General features: G+C 46.2%; 1 protein-coding gene across 1 annotated transcript; it reads right to left on the bottom strand.

Moving 5' to 3' along the window:
* Positions 1-5,408: 5,408 nt before the first annotated feature.
* Positions 5,409-16,715, bottom strand: LOC142186615 (GDNF family receptor alpha-1-like). Its single transcript, XM_075261313.1, has 4 exons — positions 16,667-16,715; positions 15,512-15,693; positions 8,812-8,865; positions 5,409-7,357 (listed from the first exon to the last, which is right to left on the bottom strand). The coding sequence occupies exons 1-4, from the start codon at positions 16,713-16,715 to the stop codon at positions 7,196-7,198; spliced, it is 447 nt and encodes a 148-aa protein (XP_075117414.1). The 3' UTR covers positions 5,409-7,195.
* Between the last annotated feature and the right edge of the window lie 1,023 nt (positions 16,716-17,738).

The raw sequence follows: 17,738 nt of genomic DNA, 5'->3' as shown, positions 1-17,738 counted from the left end.
TTGAACATAGGAGCAGTATTATAGTAGTTATATTCTTGTACATAGGAGTAGTATTATAGTAGTTATATTCTTGTACATAGGAGTAGTATTATAGTAGTTATATTCTTGTACATAGGAGCAGTATTATAGTAGTTATATTCTTGTATATGGTAGTATTATAGTAGTTATATTCTTGTACATAGGAGTAGTATTATAGTAGTTATATTCTTGTACATAGGAGTAGTATTATAGTAGTTATATTCTTGTACATAGGAGGTAGTATTATAGTAGTTATATTCTTGTACATAGGAGCAGTATTATAGTAGTTATATTCTTGTACATAGGAGGTAGTATTATAGTAGTTATATTCTTGTACATAGGAGTAGTATTATAGTAGTTATATTCTTGTACATAGGAGGTAGTATTATAGTAGTTATATTCTTGTACATAGGAGTAGTATTATAGTAGTTATATTCTTGTACATAGGAGCAGTATTATAGTAGATATATTCTTGTACATAGGAGCAGTATTATAGTAGTTATATTCTTGTACATAGGAGCAGTATTATAGTAGTTATATTCTTGTACATAGGAGCAGTATTATAGTAGTTATATTCTTGTACATAGGAGGTAGTATTATAGTAGTTATATTCTTGTACATAGGAGGTAGTATTATAGTAGTTATATTCTTGTACATAGGAGTAGTATTATAGTAGTTATATTCTTGTACATAGGAGCAGTATTATAGTAGTTATATTCTTGTACATAGGAGCAGTATTATAGTAGTTATATTCTTGTACATAGGAGGTAGTATTATAGTAGTTATATTCTTGTACATAGGAGGTAGTATTATAGTAGTTATATTCTTGTACATAGGAGCAGTATTATAGTAGTTATATTCTTGTACATAGGAGCAGTATTATAGTAGTTATATTCTTGTACATAGGAGGTAGTATTATAGTAGTTATATTCTTGTACATAGGAGGTAGTATTATAGTAGTTATATTCTTGTACATAGGAGGTAGTATTATAGTAGTTATATTCTTGTACATAGGAGCAGTATTATAGTAGTTATATTCTTGTACATAGGAGGTAGTATTGTAGGAGTTATATTCTTGTACATAGGAGCAGTATTATAGTAGTTATATTCTTGTACATAGGAGGTAGTATTGTAGGAGTTATATTCTTGTACATAGGAGTAGTATTATAGTAGTTATATTCTTGTACATAGGAGTAGTATTATAGTAGTTATATTCTTGTACATAGGAGCAGTATTATAGTAGTTATATTCTTGTACATAGGAGGTAGTATTATAGTAGTTATATTCTTGTACATAGGAGCAGTATTATAGTAGTTATATTCTTGTACATAGGAGCAGTATTATAGTAGTTATATTCTTGTACATAGGAGGTAGTATTATAGTAGTTATATTCTTGTACATAGGAGGTAGTATTATAGTAGTTATATTCTTGTACATAGGAGCAGTATTATAGTAGTTATATTCTTGTACATAGGAGCAGTATTATAGTAGTTATATTCTTGTACATAGGAGCAGTATTATAGTAGTTATATTCTTGTACATAGGAGCAGTATTATAGTAGTTATATTCTTGTACATAGGAGCAGTATTATAGTAGTTATATTCTTGTACATAGGAGCAGTATTATAGTAGTTATATTCTTGTACATAGGAGCAGTATTATAGTAGTTATATTCTTGTACATAGGAGCAGTATTATAGTAGTTATATTCTTGTACATAGGAGCAGTATTATAGTAGTTATATTCTTGTACATAGGAGCAGTATTATAGTAGTTATATTCTTGTACATAGGAGTAGTATTATAGTAGTTATATTCTTGTACATAGTAGTATTATAGTAGTTATATTCTTGTATATAGGAGGCAGTATTATAGTAGTTATCTTGTACTTACAGTTTTACACCACTCTCTTCACGTTCCTCCTCGATTAGCGATATACTTTAGAGGACAGTATACGGTATTTTCTATATCTGCGCAGCTTTGCACTGTTTTCCTATATTGCAGACCAGTCACACTGAGTTACAACACTGACAATATCAGAGCAGCGAATCCTCTGTTCACTTGTTTTCAGCAAACACTAATTTGCAGATTTTTTTAATTACGTTTCATTGCAATTATTTTGGTGCTGCGCTATTATCAGCTGGTAATTATAACAGTGATATGAATAGTAATTAGTCGTCTATATTTATCTGGCTGCTGTTTATGGAGAACAATGTGCAGATGTCTGTCACTCAGCGGATACAGGTGACATATTCCCGGTGAACTATGTGGAGAATATGAAGTACTATACATGTGGGGGGTGGTAGACGCTGGCGGGGGAAGGGGGTGGGGGGGAAACAGCATCTGTGAGAAAGTAATTGTTTGTACATCACATAGAATATCTTGTATAATTTTCTGCTACATCGGCTGGAACTGCCCAACAATGTGTAATAGCCGCACACAATATATACAGTCCTATGAAAAAGTTTGGGCACCCCTATTAATCTTAATCATTTTTAGTTATAAATATTTTGGTGTTTGCAGCAGCCATTTCAGTTTGATATATCTAATAACTGATGGACACAGTAATATTTCAGGATTGAAATGAGGTTTATTGTACTAACAGAAAATGTGCAATATGCATTAAACCAAAATTTGATCGGTGCAAAAGTATGGGCACCTCAACAGAAAAGTGACATTAATATTTAGTAGATCCTCCTTTTGCAAAGATAACAGCCTCTAGTCGCTTCCTGTAGCTTTTAATCAGTTTCTGGATCCTGGATGAAGGGATTTTGGACCATTTCTCTTTACAAAACAATTCAAGTTCAGTTAAGTTTGATGGTCGCCGAGCATGGACAGCCCGCTCTCAAATGATCTGAAAACAAAGATTGTTCAACATAGTTGTTCAGGGGAAGGATACAAAACGTTGTCTCAGAGATTTAACCTGTCAGTTTCCACTGTGAGGAACATAGTAAGGAAATGGAAGACCACAGGGACAGTTCTTGTTAAGCCCAGAAGTGGCAGGCCAAGAAAAATATCAGAAAGGCAGAGAAGAAGAATGGTGAGAAGAGTCAAGGACAATCCACAGACACCTCCAAAGAGCTGCAGCATCATCTTGCTGCAGATGGTGTCACTGTGTATCGGTAACTATACAGCGCACTTTGCACAAGGAGAAGCTGTATGGGAGAGTGATGAGAAAGAAGCCGTTTCTGCACGTACGCCACAAATAGAGTTGCCTGAGGTATGAAAAAGCACATTTGGACAAGGCAGCTTCATTTTGGAAGAAGGTCCTGTGGACTGATGAAACAAAGATTGAGTTGTTTGGTTATAAAAAAAGGCGTTATGCATGGCGTCCAAAAAAAACAGCATTCCAAGAAAAACACATGCTACCCACTGTAAAATTTGGTGGAGGTTCCATCATGCTTTGGGGCTGTGTGGCCAATGCCGGCATCGGGAATCTTGGTAAAGTTGAGAGTCGCATGGATTCCACTCAGTATCAGCAGATTCCTGAGAATAATGTTCAAGAATCAGTGACGAAGTTGAAGTTACGCCGGGGATGGATATTTCAGCAAGACAATGATCCAAAACACCGCTCCAAATCCTCAGGCATTCATGCAGAGGAACAATTACAATGTTCTGGAATGGCCATCCCAGTCCCCAGACCTGAATATCATTGAACATCTGTGGGATGATTGGAAGCGGGCTGTCCATGCTCGGCGACCATCTAACTTAACTGAACTTGAATTGTTTGTCCAAAATCCCTTTATCCAGGATCCAGGAACTGATTAAAAGCTATAGGAAGCGACTAGAGGCTGTTATCTTTGCAAAAGGAGGATCTACGAAATATTAATGTCACTTTTCTGTTGAGGTGCCCATACTTTTGCACCGGTCAAATTTTGGTTTAATGCATATTGCACATTTTCTGTTAGTACAATAAACCTCATTTCAATCCTGAAATATTACTGTGTCCATCAGTTATTAGATATATCAAACTGAAATGGCTGCTGCAAACACCAAAATATTTAGAACTAAAAATGATTAAGATTAATAGGGGTGCCCAAACCTTTTCATAGGACTGTATGTGTATATGGCACTATAGCGCTCTCTATCTAGTTGTCTGCCAGTCTGGGCCTTGTAGTTCTTTGTTTATCTGCGCTTTATAATATATACAAGTGCTTTTTATAGTGGAAACTCCTTTGGGTACTCGGAACCCAAAATTTCTGATATATCAAAGTATATTATGAAGACTTTGGGGACACATCGGATACGTCCATACTGACCCCTGCATATCATCATCCTTACAGCTTCTTCTGGACTCTGAGGACACTGTACATAGTACTACCAATTTGTAGAAAACCTGCATGTAGTCTCCTGCCTGTAGTACCCCCACATGTAGTGCGCTGCCTGTAGTACCCCCACATGTAGTGCGCTGCCTGTAGTACCCCCACATGTAGTCTGCTGCCTGTAGTACCCCCACATGTAGTGCGCTGCCTGTAGTACCCCCACATGTAGTGCGCTGCCTGTAGTACCCCCACATGTAGTCTCCTGCCTGTAGTACCCCCACGTGTAGTGTCCTGCCTGTAGTACCCCCACGTGTAGTGTCCTGCCTGTAGTACCCCCACATGTAGTGCGCTGCCTGTAGTACCCCCACATGTAGTCTCCTGCCTGTAGTACCCCCACATGTAGTGCGCTGCCTGTAGTACCCCCACATGTAGTGTCCTGCCTGTAGTACCCCCACATGTAGTGTCCTGCCTGTAGTACCCCCACATGTAGTGCGCTGCCTGTAGTACCCCCACATGTAGTGTCCTGCCTGTAGTACCCCCACATGTAGTGTCCTGCCTGTAGTACCCCCACATGTAGTGCGCTGCCTGTAGTACCCCCACGTGTAGTGCGCTGCCTGTAGTACCCCCACATGTAGTGTCCTGCCTGTAGTACCCCCACGTGTAGTGCGCTGCCTGTAGTACCCCCACGTGTAGTGCGCTGCCTGTAGTACCCCCACGTGTAGTGCGCTGCCTGTAGTACCCCCACGTGTAGTGCGCTGCCTGTAGTACCCCCACGTGTAGTGCGCTGCCTGTAGTACCCCCACGTGTAGTGCGCTGCCTGTAGTACCCCCACATGTAGTGCGCTGCCTGTAGTACCCCCACATGTAGTGCGCTGCCTGTAGTACCCCCACATGTAGTGCCCTCTATAGGTACATGTAGTATTCAGTCTGTAATAACCCCCATGTAGCGTCGACAGTACATGATGGGAGATGTAGTCATCAGGATAGTATGCGGCTTGCTTAGATACAGGCTGAGATACAGTACGCTGGCGCCCGCACTTCTTTCTTCCCTCAGTTACATAACCTTCGGAGTCTGAGACTTGTGAATTTTATTCACTTTTATTAAAAGTAACATCATCATAATAATAATCACTAATAAGAAAACCCAGAGATGGTTGTGGAGGATGAGCCGAGTTTGTGCCCCGTCTGGTCTCCACCTCCTTCCAGCAGCGCAGCGGGATATCTGACTCCCATGACGGGTTACATTATATACAGGGTGGAGGGCGGAATATATCTAAGCTGTTCTATGATCCCCTAAATATTGCATATGAAGGGGGATGGGGTTACAATCTGAAAGCTCCTCCCCCCAACACAGGTCACATGCTCCTTAATGACCTCCAAATGTCCAAGACAGCGCCAGCCACAGATCTGACCCGGTAGCGCCACGTGACACGTCCCCTCAGATTTATGACCATTGTTCTGTTTCTTTTCTACATAAAGGGGTGTGGCCAGACAGTCACCAACGTTTCATTCCATTGGTTCTTTGTGTATACAATAAGCTCCGCCTCCTCTTTTCATAGGATCGGATTGACGCGTCCGCGCTGCCTGCACCAGTCCGCCGTCTCGTGACAAAATTGCCAATTGTGTAAATGTCCAAGCAGCCCCACACCCCTACAGAGGGGGCGACACTGAGCCGAGAGAGGAGCCACACGCTGCACTACATTCTCCTGCGCTCTGCCCCGTTGCACCTCCTCCTCTGAGCGCAGCTCTGGGGGGGCAGAAACTTTATTTTTGTTACTTCTGTAAAGAAATTCATCTCCTTTGTATCTGACATGAAAGTGACTAAGCTGGACCCCCCCCCCCCCCCAATCCTTCAGTCTGTCCCCCCCAGGAGAGCGCCGTCAGCGGCCGCGGCGTAACAGGAACAGATGCCGCAAACCAACTGCATTATGTTCAGGCCAGATCCAGCATCTCTGGTGCCAACATTCCTCCTTTCTACCCTGCACGGGATTAATCTCGTCCTCGCAGGATTAGGCGCCGGCGCTTCATTAAGGCGAACGCGCCGCTTGTTTCTGTTTCATGTGTACACAAGTTGTTTTCAATTAACTGTAACAGCAATTAAGCCGGCGGCGCGCTCCTCCATCACAGCCAGTCCGGTTAGACCGTGGCCAAGACATGAATATTCATGAGCCGCAATTAAAGACGCGGAGGCAGAAATCTGCATATTAAACGGTTTGACTCTGAAGTCGCCTGGTGTGGCTATCTCCAGATCTAGGGATGAGGACAGAGGGCGGGCCATGCCAAAAACACAGGCCCGACCCTTCGCCTTGGAATGGAAACTCAGCAAGATAGCAAAATCTGAGCCCCGCCCACGCGGTACCCAGGAGTGGTCAAGTCTTCGTCTTGCCTAATCTGATTGGCTCCTCAGCACTACCCAGGGGCGCACATTGCAGCGTCTAAACGTTTCGGTGCCTATCTACAGGATGAGCGGGAATACTTGGCACACATGGGAATAGACCAAGGAAAGTTACCCTAATGCAAAGACTGAGCGGAGAGGAGACGCCTCCTGGTGCCCGGACCACCAGCTATTTACACTTCAGGCCTCGCAGGAGAACAACGATGGAAGGAAAAATAAAACTCAAAAATTCTATAAATAAAAGAGAAAAAAAAATCATCAACAAACAAATGTACAAACTCTCTTTAGAACACAAGACATGCCCAGAACCAGGGGAAGTGAGTTATCAGATCGCAACGCAGCAGGAATCACACAGCCCCTCCCCCGAGGACACCACAAAAAGCGTTTGGTTTTCATCTGCTTCATTCATTCTTGTTCTGGAGCGGCAAATTCAGATGAAGGAGAAGTTAGGAAAGTGAATAATATTCTTCATATGTAATATAGATTTATATAGAGATTTCATCAGGTCCATGAGAAGCGGAGCAGCTATAACGTCAGGAGGGAGGCGGCGAGGAGCAGAGAGTGCGTGGTGCTCAGCAGCAGCAGGAGGAGGACGCTGCACAGACTAGGCCCCAGGTTGGGCGCCTTGTTGCCGGAGATGTGGCCGCTGGAGGATCTCTCCACTATGTTATCTTTTCCAAGTGACTGCTGTAAGAGACAAGGACACGGGTGTCAGGTGAGGGGTGACTATGGAGCAGAGCTGCGCTCCTCCAGGGGCTGCTCCGGGGCTCATGGTTGTCGTAGCCTTCCTGCTTCTGTCCCTACCATCGATAGCTGCCAATGAATGGAGACGCCTTTACATCCCAGAGCTACAATGTATCAGTGTGGACGGCCTCTGTAAGCACAAATCTCTCTCCTGCCACAAGGTTTGTTACAGTGTATCAGTGCATATGAAATGTATCAGTCTGGTATCCAAGCTCCCAGCAGATTGCAGGCTAAAACTGAGGCCCCTCATTGCAGAAACACAGCGGTTTTTGTTGCAGATTTTGCTCAGTTTTTCTTTTTTTAGATAAAGTCAGGAGCGGATTGAAAAGAAATGGAAAATAAAGAAGGCGGCGAGTTAATATGGAGGAATTTGCCGCGGATTTGGAGGCAGATTACAGCCCTGAATCCGATGCAGATTCCTCCTAAATCCACCTCCCATTGTTTTCACTGGAAGACAGAGATCACAGCAGGACAGGGAAAGAATAAGCTTGCTCTTGCTGTGGATTCCGCGGGTGATCCGGCCATGGGGTCTGCGGCTCCCTCCTGATTAGATCCATTCATCCGGGGCTAATCAGGAGCGGGATGCCACAACGGACTGCTGATTCACTGCATTGGTGTCCTGTCATGCTAGCCCGCGCCAAAAGGAAGAAGTTTCCCTTCATTTTCCGCTGTGTGAACAGACCCTAAGATGTCTCCTTCTGGTGAATCCGCTCCCGAGTTTGGATCAAAAACCTGCAGCAAAATCTCTAACAAAAATGCTGTGTCTCTGCAACGTGAATTCCCAGCCTAAGTCTAAGGTTGAGGCCCCACATTGCAGAAACGCAGAGTTTTTTGTTGCGTTTTTTTGAGCCAAAACCAAGAATGTCTACAAAAGGAATGGGAAATCTGTAGGGAGTTCTTATACTTTCCCTTCTACTCAATCTACTCCTGACTTTGGCTCCAAAAAACCGCAACAAAAGAAGCTGCAAATCCACAAGGCGGGTCCTCAGCCTTATTTTTTGGGACTTGCTCTTTGGTGACATTATTGATTGTAAGGTGATGGAAAAGCCCTTTATGTGGACAGACCTGTAAGGACCATGCGTCCGGGCAGGACTAGTTTATAGGGTTTCAGCCTCTCGATGTCCGGGCGCTCACCCTCACACAACTGATGCCCTGACCACACGCAGCCTCCAATGACTGCGCGACTATGCTGTCATGTTATCGCGCACTCGGCTACATGAGCTTGCACTCTAATATATTACTCAGCCATAGCCCTTGAGACCTCCGCCTCATGACAAGCTCAGCTCTGCCACCCGTTGAGGTGTTTGCTGTGTCGTATCATGAGGACGGACTATCTAATGATGAATGAAGATCTTGACTGTGTGTGAGGAGACACTTGAGACGTTCGCCGCTCTTACCTCCGCCAGGCACAGCTGAGAGTCCACAGAATTGTTTGATTTCAGCTTCTGCGCCTGAAAGGAAAAAAAAAAATGAAATAGAATTTAAAAAAATAAAAACACAAAAAACATGTAAAAACTTCCCCTAATTGAGGTGTTTAAGGGCTTTGATTAGCAGCAGACACACGAAGGCGCCAGTTGCTCGCAGTGGATAAATCGCGTTTTATGACCCGTTCCTTAGGAGACGCTCAAAGCTTCACTTAGTTAGGGGATTTTAGTTAGTGAAATTAATGAGATCGTCTTCGTCATCATCATCATCGTCACTGCTATTCATTAGCTGCCAGCGGCTCCAGCAGGATCATTACAGTGACCAGACTGATGGCGACTGACACAACACGATCTGCGACTACAGTCCTACAATAGTAACTGCTGGTCCGAGGAGAGAAGAAGAAGAAAACCGTATACACACATCCTATTCATATTATCAAGGGGAAAGGTTGTGGGATCGGATGTTTGTGGGTTTGTATGTTTGTGGGTTCGTGGAATCGGATGTTTGTTCCTCAATCACAGCCAAACGGCTGAATGGATTTGGGTGACATTTCACACACACCTAGATATTTCCCACGAAAGTGCTATAGTCTACTTTAAATGTGGGTCACTCACCCCAAATTGCCACCGTCACCCTCCAAACACCCCTCCGGACTCGGCTGTAGAAGCTGGCATTCTGCCAGCGCTGGTCTGTCCATGCTCCTCCTATTGGTGCAGGGCAGGCTGTGGGCGGGCTCTGGAGCCAGGGCTGCGGCACCATAGGTTGGGGGCTCGATGTGGGCGTGCCGATTCACCAGGGACACAGTGAGGAAGATGGCGGCCGCCCACAGGGTCCCGGAGCTGCAGCTATACCATGCTGCCTACACACATCGCGGAGGAGGCTGCTGCACCCCACACTACACATACAGGTCAGTGCAGCGGGGGGAGGGGATGTCCCGGGGGGTGGGGGGGAGGTGTCCCCAGGTCGGTGTCTCCAGGTCCCCAGCTTCAGTTCCCCCCCTACATCGGCCCCCATGTAGTAGCTCTCACCTTTGGCTCTCTCCTCCGCTCCATACACTTCTCGTGCTGCTGTCTGTGTCCTGTATGAAGCACAGCGAGCTCCGGCGTCAGGTTGCTATGACACCGGGCCTGCTCTGCTACATAAACACCACAGGGAACAGCACGAAAAGTGTGTGCAGGCGGCCAGCAGGGGGAGCAGGAGAGAGACAAAGGTGAGAGATACTACACGGGGGGCGATGTAGGGGGTGGGGGAACATGAGACTGGGGGGCAAGACACTGGGGGCACATGAAGTGAACTGGGGGCAGAGAAGGGGGGACATGAATCTGGGGGCAGAGATGGAGGGGACATGAATCTGGGGGCAGAGATGGAGGGACATGAATCTGGGGGCAGAGATGGAGGGGACATGAATCTGGGGGCAGAGATGGAGAGGACATGAATCTGGGGGCAGAGATGGAGGGGACATGAATCTGGGGGCAGAGATGGGGGGACATGAATCTGGGGGCAGAGATGGAGAGGACATGAATCTGGGGGCAGAGATGGAGGGGACATGAATCTGGGGGCAGAGATGGGGGGACATGAATCTGGGGGCAGAGATGGGGGGACATGAATATGGGGGCAGAGATGGAGGGGACATGAATCTGGGGGCAGAGATGGAGGGGACATGAATCTGGGGGCAGAGATGGAGAGGACATGAATCTGGGGGCAGAGATGGGGGACATGAATCTGGGGGCAGAGATGGAGAGGACATGAATCTGGGGGCAGAGATGGAGGGGACATGAATCTGGGGGCAGAGATGGGGGGACATGAATATGGGGGCAGAGATGGAGGGGACATGAATCTGGGGGCAGAGATGGAGGGGACATGAATCTGGGGGCAGAGATGGAGAGGACATGAATCTGGGGGCAGAGATGGGGGACATGAATCTGAGGGCAGAGATGGAGGGGACATGAATCTGGGGGCAGAGATGGGGAGGACATGAATCTGGGGCAGAGATGGAGGGACATGAATCGGGGGGCAGAGATGAAGGGGACATGAATCTGGGGGCAGAGATGGCGGGACATGAATCTGGGGGCAGAGATGGGGGGACATGAATCTGGGGGCAGAGATGGAGGGGACATGAATCTGGGGGCAGAGATGGAGGGGACATGAATCTGGGGGCAGAGATGGAGGGGACATGAATCTGGGGGCAGAGATGGGAGGACATGAATCTGGGGGCAGAGATGGGGGAAATTAATCTGGGGGCAGAGATGGGGGGACAAGATACTGGGGGCAGGCCCGCTCTGGCCACAAGTAGAGGGGCGTTGGGGCCCACGGCCCGTGCTGCTGGTGGTTTGCGCAGGCATCAGGGGGCCACCATCAAGTCGCAGGTTATAGCCAGTATATATATATATATATATATATATATATATATATATACACACACACACCATTGTGTTCTCAAAGGGCCAGGAACCACCTGCAGCCTAGGAGAGGGGCTGAGCCTGGAGACACGTGGCGTAAAGTAAATATCATGGAGGAGATCGCGGGCGCTGCGCCCAATGACTCTATTCACCCGTCCTACTCTCAGTCTGTTGCCATTTCCCTCGCTCTTGTGTTCAGTCACCATCATTGTCATTTTTCATGTAAATTTTTATCAATTATCAGAAAAATCATTTACACTCATGTGATTGGTTGATAATACAGTGCACAGCAAGTAACAGGTTAATATTCTACTTATCACTTATATCATTGGAAGATGAATCCAACAAGTGGGCGCTAGTATCCCCCATCCCCACACATCCACTTATACTTAGCCCACCACTCTTCACACATAATTAAAGCATTAAAGGCCCCCCAGGGTCTCCCTCCTCCTATTTATAAAGGTGTAAGTGTCAGGAATGGAAGAATAATGAGGCCCTGAAATCCCAAGTGTCTGAGCAAGTGCAGGCAACGTCCCTGTGAAAAAGTCACTCTGGGGAGAGATATACTGGGAGGTGGGGGGGAAAGGGGTCATAAAGCACCGATCCTGAGTGACATCCTGCATTATACTCCAGAGCTGCGCTCACTATTCTGCTGGTGCAGTCACTGTGTACATACATTACATTACTTATCCTGTATTATACCCCAGAGCTGCGCTCACTATTCTGCTGGTACAGTCACTGTGTACATACATTACATTACTTATCCTGTATTATACTCCAGAGCTGCGCTCACTATTCTGCTGGTGCAGTCACTGTGTACATACATTACATTACTTATCCTGTATTATACTCCAGAGCTGCGCTCACTATTCTGCTGGTACAGTCACTGTGTACATACATTACATTACTTATCCTGTATTATACTCCAGAGCTGCGCTCACTATTCTGCTGGTGCAGTCACTGTGTACATACATTACATTATTTATCCTGTATTATACCCCAGAGCTGCACTCACTATTCTGCTGGTACAGTCACTGTGTACATACATTACATTACTTATCCTGTATTATACTCCAGAGCTGCGCTCACTATTCTGCTGGTACAGTCACTGTGTACATACATTACATTACTTATCCTGTATTATACTGCAGAGCTGCGCTCACTATTCTGCTGGTGCAGTCACTGTGTACATACATTACATTACTTATCCTGTATTATACTCCAGAGCTGCGCTCACTATTCTGCTGGTGCAGTCACTGTGTACATACATTACATTACTTATCCTGTATTATACTCCAGAGCTGCGCTCACTATTCTGCTGGTTACTGTGTACATACATTACATTACTTATCCTGTATTATACTCCAGAGCTGCGCTCACTATTCTGCTGGTACAGTCACTGTGTACATACATTACATTACTTATCCTGTATTATACTGCAGAGCTGCGCTCACTATTCTGCTGGTGCAGTCACTGTGTACATACATTACATTACTTATCCTGTATTATACTCCAGAGCTGCGCTCACTATTCTGCTGGTTACTGTGTACATACATTACATTACTTATCCTGTATTATACTCCAGAGCTGCGCTCACTATTCTGCTGGTACAGTCACTGTGTACATACATTACATTACTTATCCTGTATTATACTCCAGAGCTGCGCTCACTATTCTGCTGGTACTGTCACTGTGTACATACATTACATTACTTATCCTGTATTATACTCCAGAGCAGCGCTCACTATTCTGCTGGTGCAGTCACTGTGTACATACATTACATTACTTATCCTGTATTATACCCCAGAGCTGCGCTCACTATTCTGCTGGTACAGTCACTGTGTACATACATTACATTACTTATCCTGTATTATACTCCAGAGCTGCGCTCACTATTCTGCTGGTGCAGTCACTGTGTACATACATTACATTACTTATCCTGTATTATACTCCAGAGCTGCGCTCACTATTCTGCTGGTGCAATCACTGTGTACATACATTACTTATCCTGTATTATACTCCAGAGCTGCGCTCACTATTCTGCTGGTACAGTCACTGTGTACATACATTACATTACTTATCCTGTATTATACTCCAGAGCTGCGCTCACTATTCTGCTGGTACAGTCACTGTGTACATACATTACATTACTTATCCTGTATTATACTCCAGAGCTGCGCTCACTATTCTGCTGGTACAGTCACTGTGTACATACATTACATTACTTATCCTGTATTATACTCCAGAGCTGCGCTCACTATTCTGCTGGTACAGTCTCTGTGTACATACATTACATTACTTATCCTGTATTATACTCCAGAGCTGCGCTCACTATTCTGCTGGTACAGTCACTGTGTACATACATTACATTACTTATCCTGTATTATACTCCAGAGCTGCGCTCACTATTCTGCTGGTACAGTCACTGTGTACATACATTACATTACTTATCCTGTATTATACTCCAGAGCTGCGCTCACTATACTGCTGGTACAGTCACTGTGTACATACATTACATTACTTATCCTGTATTATACTCCAGAGCTGCGCTCACTATTCTGCTGGTGCAGTCACTGTGTACATACATTACATTACATTACTTATCCTGTATTATACTCCAGAGTTGCGCTCACTATTCTGCTGGTACAGTGACTGTGTACATACATTACATTACTTATCCTGTATTATACTCCAGAGCTGCGCTCACTATTCTGCTGGTGCAGTCACTGTGTACATACATTACATTACTTATCCTGTATTATACTCCAGAGCTGCGCTCACTATTCTGCTGGTACAGTCACTGTGTACATACATTACATTACTTATCCTGTATTATACTCCAGAGCTGCGCTCACTATTCTGCTGGTCACTGTGTACATACATTACATTACTTATCCTGTATTATACTCCAGAGCTGCGCTCACTATTCTGCTGGTACAGTCACTGTGTACATACATTACATTACTTATCCTGTATTATACTCCAGAGCTGCGCTCACTATTCTGCTGGTACTGTCACTGTGTACATACATTACATTACTTATCCTGTATTATACTCCAGAGCTGCGCTCACTATTCTGCTGGTACAGTCACTGTGTACATACATTACATTACTTATCCTGTATTATACTCCAGAGCTGCGCTCACTATTCTGCTGGTACAGTCACTGTGTACATACATTACATTACTTATCCTGTATTATACTCCAGAGCTGCGCTCACTATTCTGCTGGTACTGTCACTGTGTACATACATTACATTACTTATCCTGTATTATACTCCAGAGCTGCGCTCACTATTCTGCTGGTACAGTCACTGTGTACATACATTACATTACTTATCCTGTATTATAGCCCAGAGCTGCGCTCACTATTCTGCTGGTACAGTCTCTGTGTACATACATTACATTACTTATCCTGTATTATACTCCAGAGCTGCGCTCACTATTCTGCTGGTACAGTCACTGTGTATATACATTACTTATCCTGTATTATACTCCAGAGCTGCGCTCACTATACTGCTGGTACAGTCACTGTGTACATACATTACATTACTTATCCTGTATTATACTCCAGAGCTGCGCTCACTATTCTGCTGGTACAGTCACTGTGTACATACATTACATTACTTATCCTGTATTATACTCCAGAGCTGCGCTCACTATTCTGCTGGTCACTGTGTACATACATTACATTACTTATCCTGTATTATACCCCAGAGCTGCGCTCACTATTCTGCTGGTACAGTCACTGTGTACATACATTACATTACTTATCCTGTATTATACTCCAGAGCTGCGCTCACTATTCTGCTGGTGCAGTCACTGTGTACATACATTACATTACTTATCCTGTATTATACTCCAGAGCTGCGCTCACTATTCTGCTGGTACAGTCACTGTGTACATACATTACATTACTTATCCTGTATTATACTCCAGAGCTGCGCTCACTATTCTGCTGGTCACTGTGTACATACATTACATTACTTATCCTGTATTATACTCCAGAGCAGCGCTCACTATTCTGCTGGTGCAGTCACTGTGTACATACATTACTTATCCTGTATTATACTGCAGAGCTGCGCTCACTATTCTGCTGGTCACTGTGTACATACATTACATTACTTATCCTGTATTATACTCCAGAGCTGCGCTCACTATTCTGCTGGTACAGACACTGTGTACATACATTACATTACTTCTCCTGTATTATACTCCAGAGCTGCGCTCACTATTCTGCTGGTGCAGTCACTGTGTATACACTGGCCGCTCACCTGTATGAGGTTGGCACACGCGGGCAGTCCGTTGTGTGTCGGGATTTCATTGAAGTGCATGCTGTTGAAGTTGGGGTCCTTAGTTTTGGATTTGGAGAGGACGGAGGAGGTGGTGCTGTGCTCGGCGGGGTCCGGCTGCAGCTTCACGTCTGTCCCGTTCCCAAATGCCTGGATTGCATTTCCTGAAGATAGAAAAAAATATAAATATCAAAAACATTCTCAAAGCGAAAAACTGCAGATAGAAAAGTATCCGGTCTAGTGCGACACTTCTGGGACTTGTAGTTCTGGAATATTTGGGCAGTGCTGGGTGTGTAGGGGCCCCGGGCAGTGGTGGGTGTGTAGGGGCCCCGGGCAGTGGTAGGTGTGTAGGGGCCCCGGGCAGTGCTGGGTGTGTAGGGGCCCCGGGCAGTGGTAGGTGTGTAGGGGGCCCCGGGCAGTGCTGGGTGTGTAGGGGGCCCCGGGCAGTGCTGGGTGTGTAGGGGCCCCGGGCAGTGCTGGGTGTGTAGGGGCCCCGGGCAGTGCTGGGTGTGTAGGGGCCCCGGGCAGTGGTAGGTGTGTAGGGGCCCCGGGCAGTGGTAGGTGTGTAGGGGCCCCGGGCAGTGGTAGGTGTGTAGGGGCCCCGGGCAGTGCTGGGTGTGTAGGGGCCCCGGGCAGTGCTGGGTGTGTAGGGGCCCCGGGCAGTGGTAGGTGTGTAGGGGCCCCGGGCAGTGGTAGGTGTGTAGGGGCCCCGGGCAGTGGTAGGTGTGTAGGGGCCCCGGGCAGTGCTGGGTGTGTAGGGGCCCCGGGCAGTGCTGGGTGTGTAGGGGCCCCGGGCAGTGGTGGGTGTGTAGGGGCCCCGGGCAGTGGTGGGTGTGTAGGGGCCCCGGGCAGTGCTGGGTGTGTAGGGGCCCCGGGCAGTGGCCCCTGGTTCGTCTGCCTTTACATGGGGGTTGTCCATTAGGGTAAATGTACTACACAGACCCTGCAGGAGTTGGGGCCCCCGAGGTCCATATGGACCGGCAGAGAGCGGTTGTCAGATGTGGCCACTGTCCTGCAGTATTGGCCAGTAAGCCGCCATTCCCCCTCCCCACGGTGCTGCCGTCCAGCTTTTCCGGACTCCTGAGCGTCTCTACTATAGATACTGCGGATGTTGTATTGGAGCCATGGCTTCCTTACGGGAATGTTCTTGGATGGTGAGGACCCCCGGACCCTTCATGGCCGCCATCTTGTCTAGACCTATTGTGCTATGCAGTAAATGGCTGATTTATAATTATGTCTGAACACAGGCCTGGGCCAAACAACCGAAATTATTCCTCATAAAACCGTCTAAATTGCGGTTAATTTCTCCCTGCGCTTTCTGCTGCCGTTAATGGACCCGTACGCTGTAATCCAAATAAATCAGCCCGGAACATACAATTGTCGTCCGGGGCGCTCGGGCCGCGCACACAAAGGACGGCGCAGATTTCGTTGTTTGCATTTTCCATCCTGATACATAATGAACCTGTGAATATCGGAAGAGCGAAGGTTTTGGCGTATTCTGCTCAGTAATTAATACGCCGGGTTTATTTTTCCTCGATTCACTTCTTTGCTACCCAAGAGGGATCCAGACGTTGCTGAGAGTAATTTGGTTTGTATGAGGAGTGCGGGAGGAGTTAATGCGGGGGTGCGGAGGCGAGCGCGGCCCAGACTGTAGGAGAGATGTCAGCCTCGCTCTTATTCTTCTGCATTGTATACACACATTGGTATACACAGTCAGTGTCCTGGGTGTGGCTCAGTGGGGGCCCCCTATGAATCAGTCCCCGGGGGGCCCGGGTGCACCTGAGCTAATTCTGCAGTTGTGCATGAAGCCAGGACTGGCAGCTGAGGGTGCACAGAGTGCGGTGGGGTCTGGGGCAGGGCGCCCTCAGTATCTCCATACAGCCCCCACTTATCACTATACAGTCCTAGGACTACGAGGGATCATCTCCATTATTGTATCTACGGGCCCATGCTATAAATCATTAAAAAAACTAAACTGCCCCATTTATTGTCCCTGCAAGAAAAACCAAATGAGGCCGCGGTGGATTTAGCGGAGCATTTTAGTGCGATCGTTTCCCTGCGAGGCTGCGAGTCGGCAGAATTGATTTCCATTAGGTAAAATGTCTCTTAAATGTAAAGGAGCAGCGGAGTAATGAGCGCCCACAGACGGGCTGCGGGATTATTAGCTATTAATTAGCAGCACATCGCGGCGGCAGAGGCTTCAGGTATC

Source organism: Leptodactylus fuscus, unplaced genomic scaffold (genome assembly GCF_031893055.1).
Source record: "Leptodactylus fuscus isolate aLepFus1 unplaced genomic scaffold, aLepFus1.hap2 HAP2_SCAFFOLD_108, whole genome shotgun sequence".
NCBI classification, from domain to species: Eukaryota; Metazoa; Chordata; class Amphibia; order Anura; family Leptodactylidae; genus Leptodactylus; species Leptodactylus fuscus.
The sequence above is the reverse complement of the archived record's forward strand: the minus strand, read 5'-3'. Positions and strand labels throughout refer to the sequence as shown.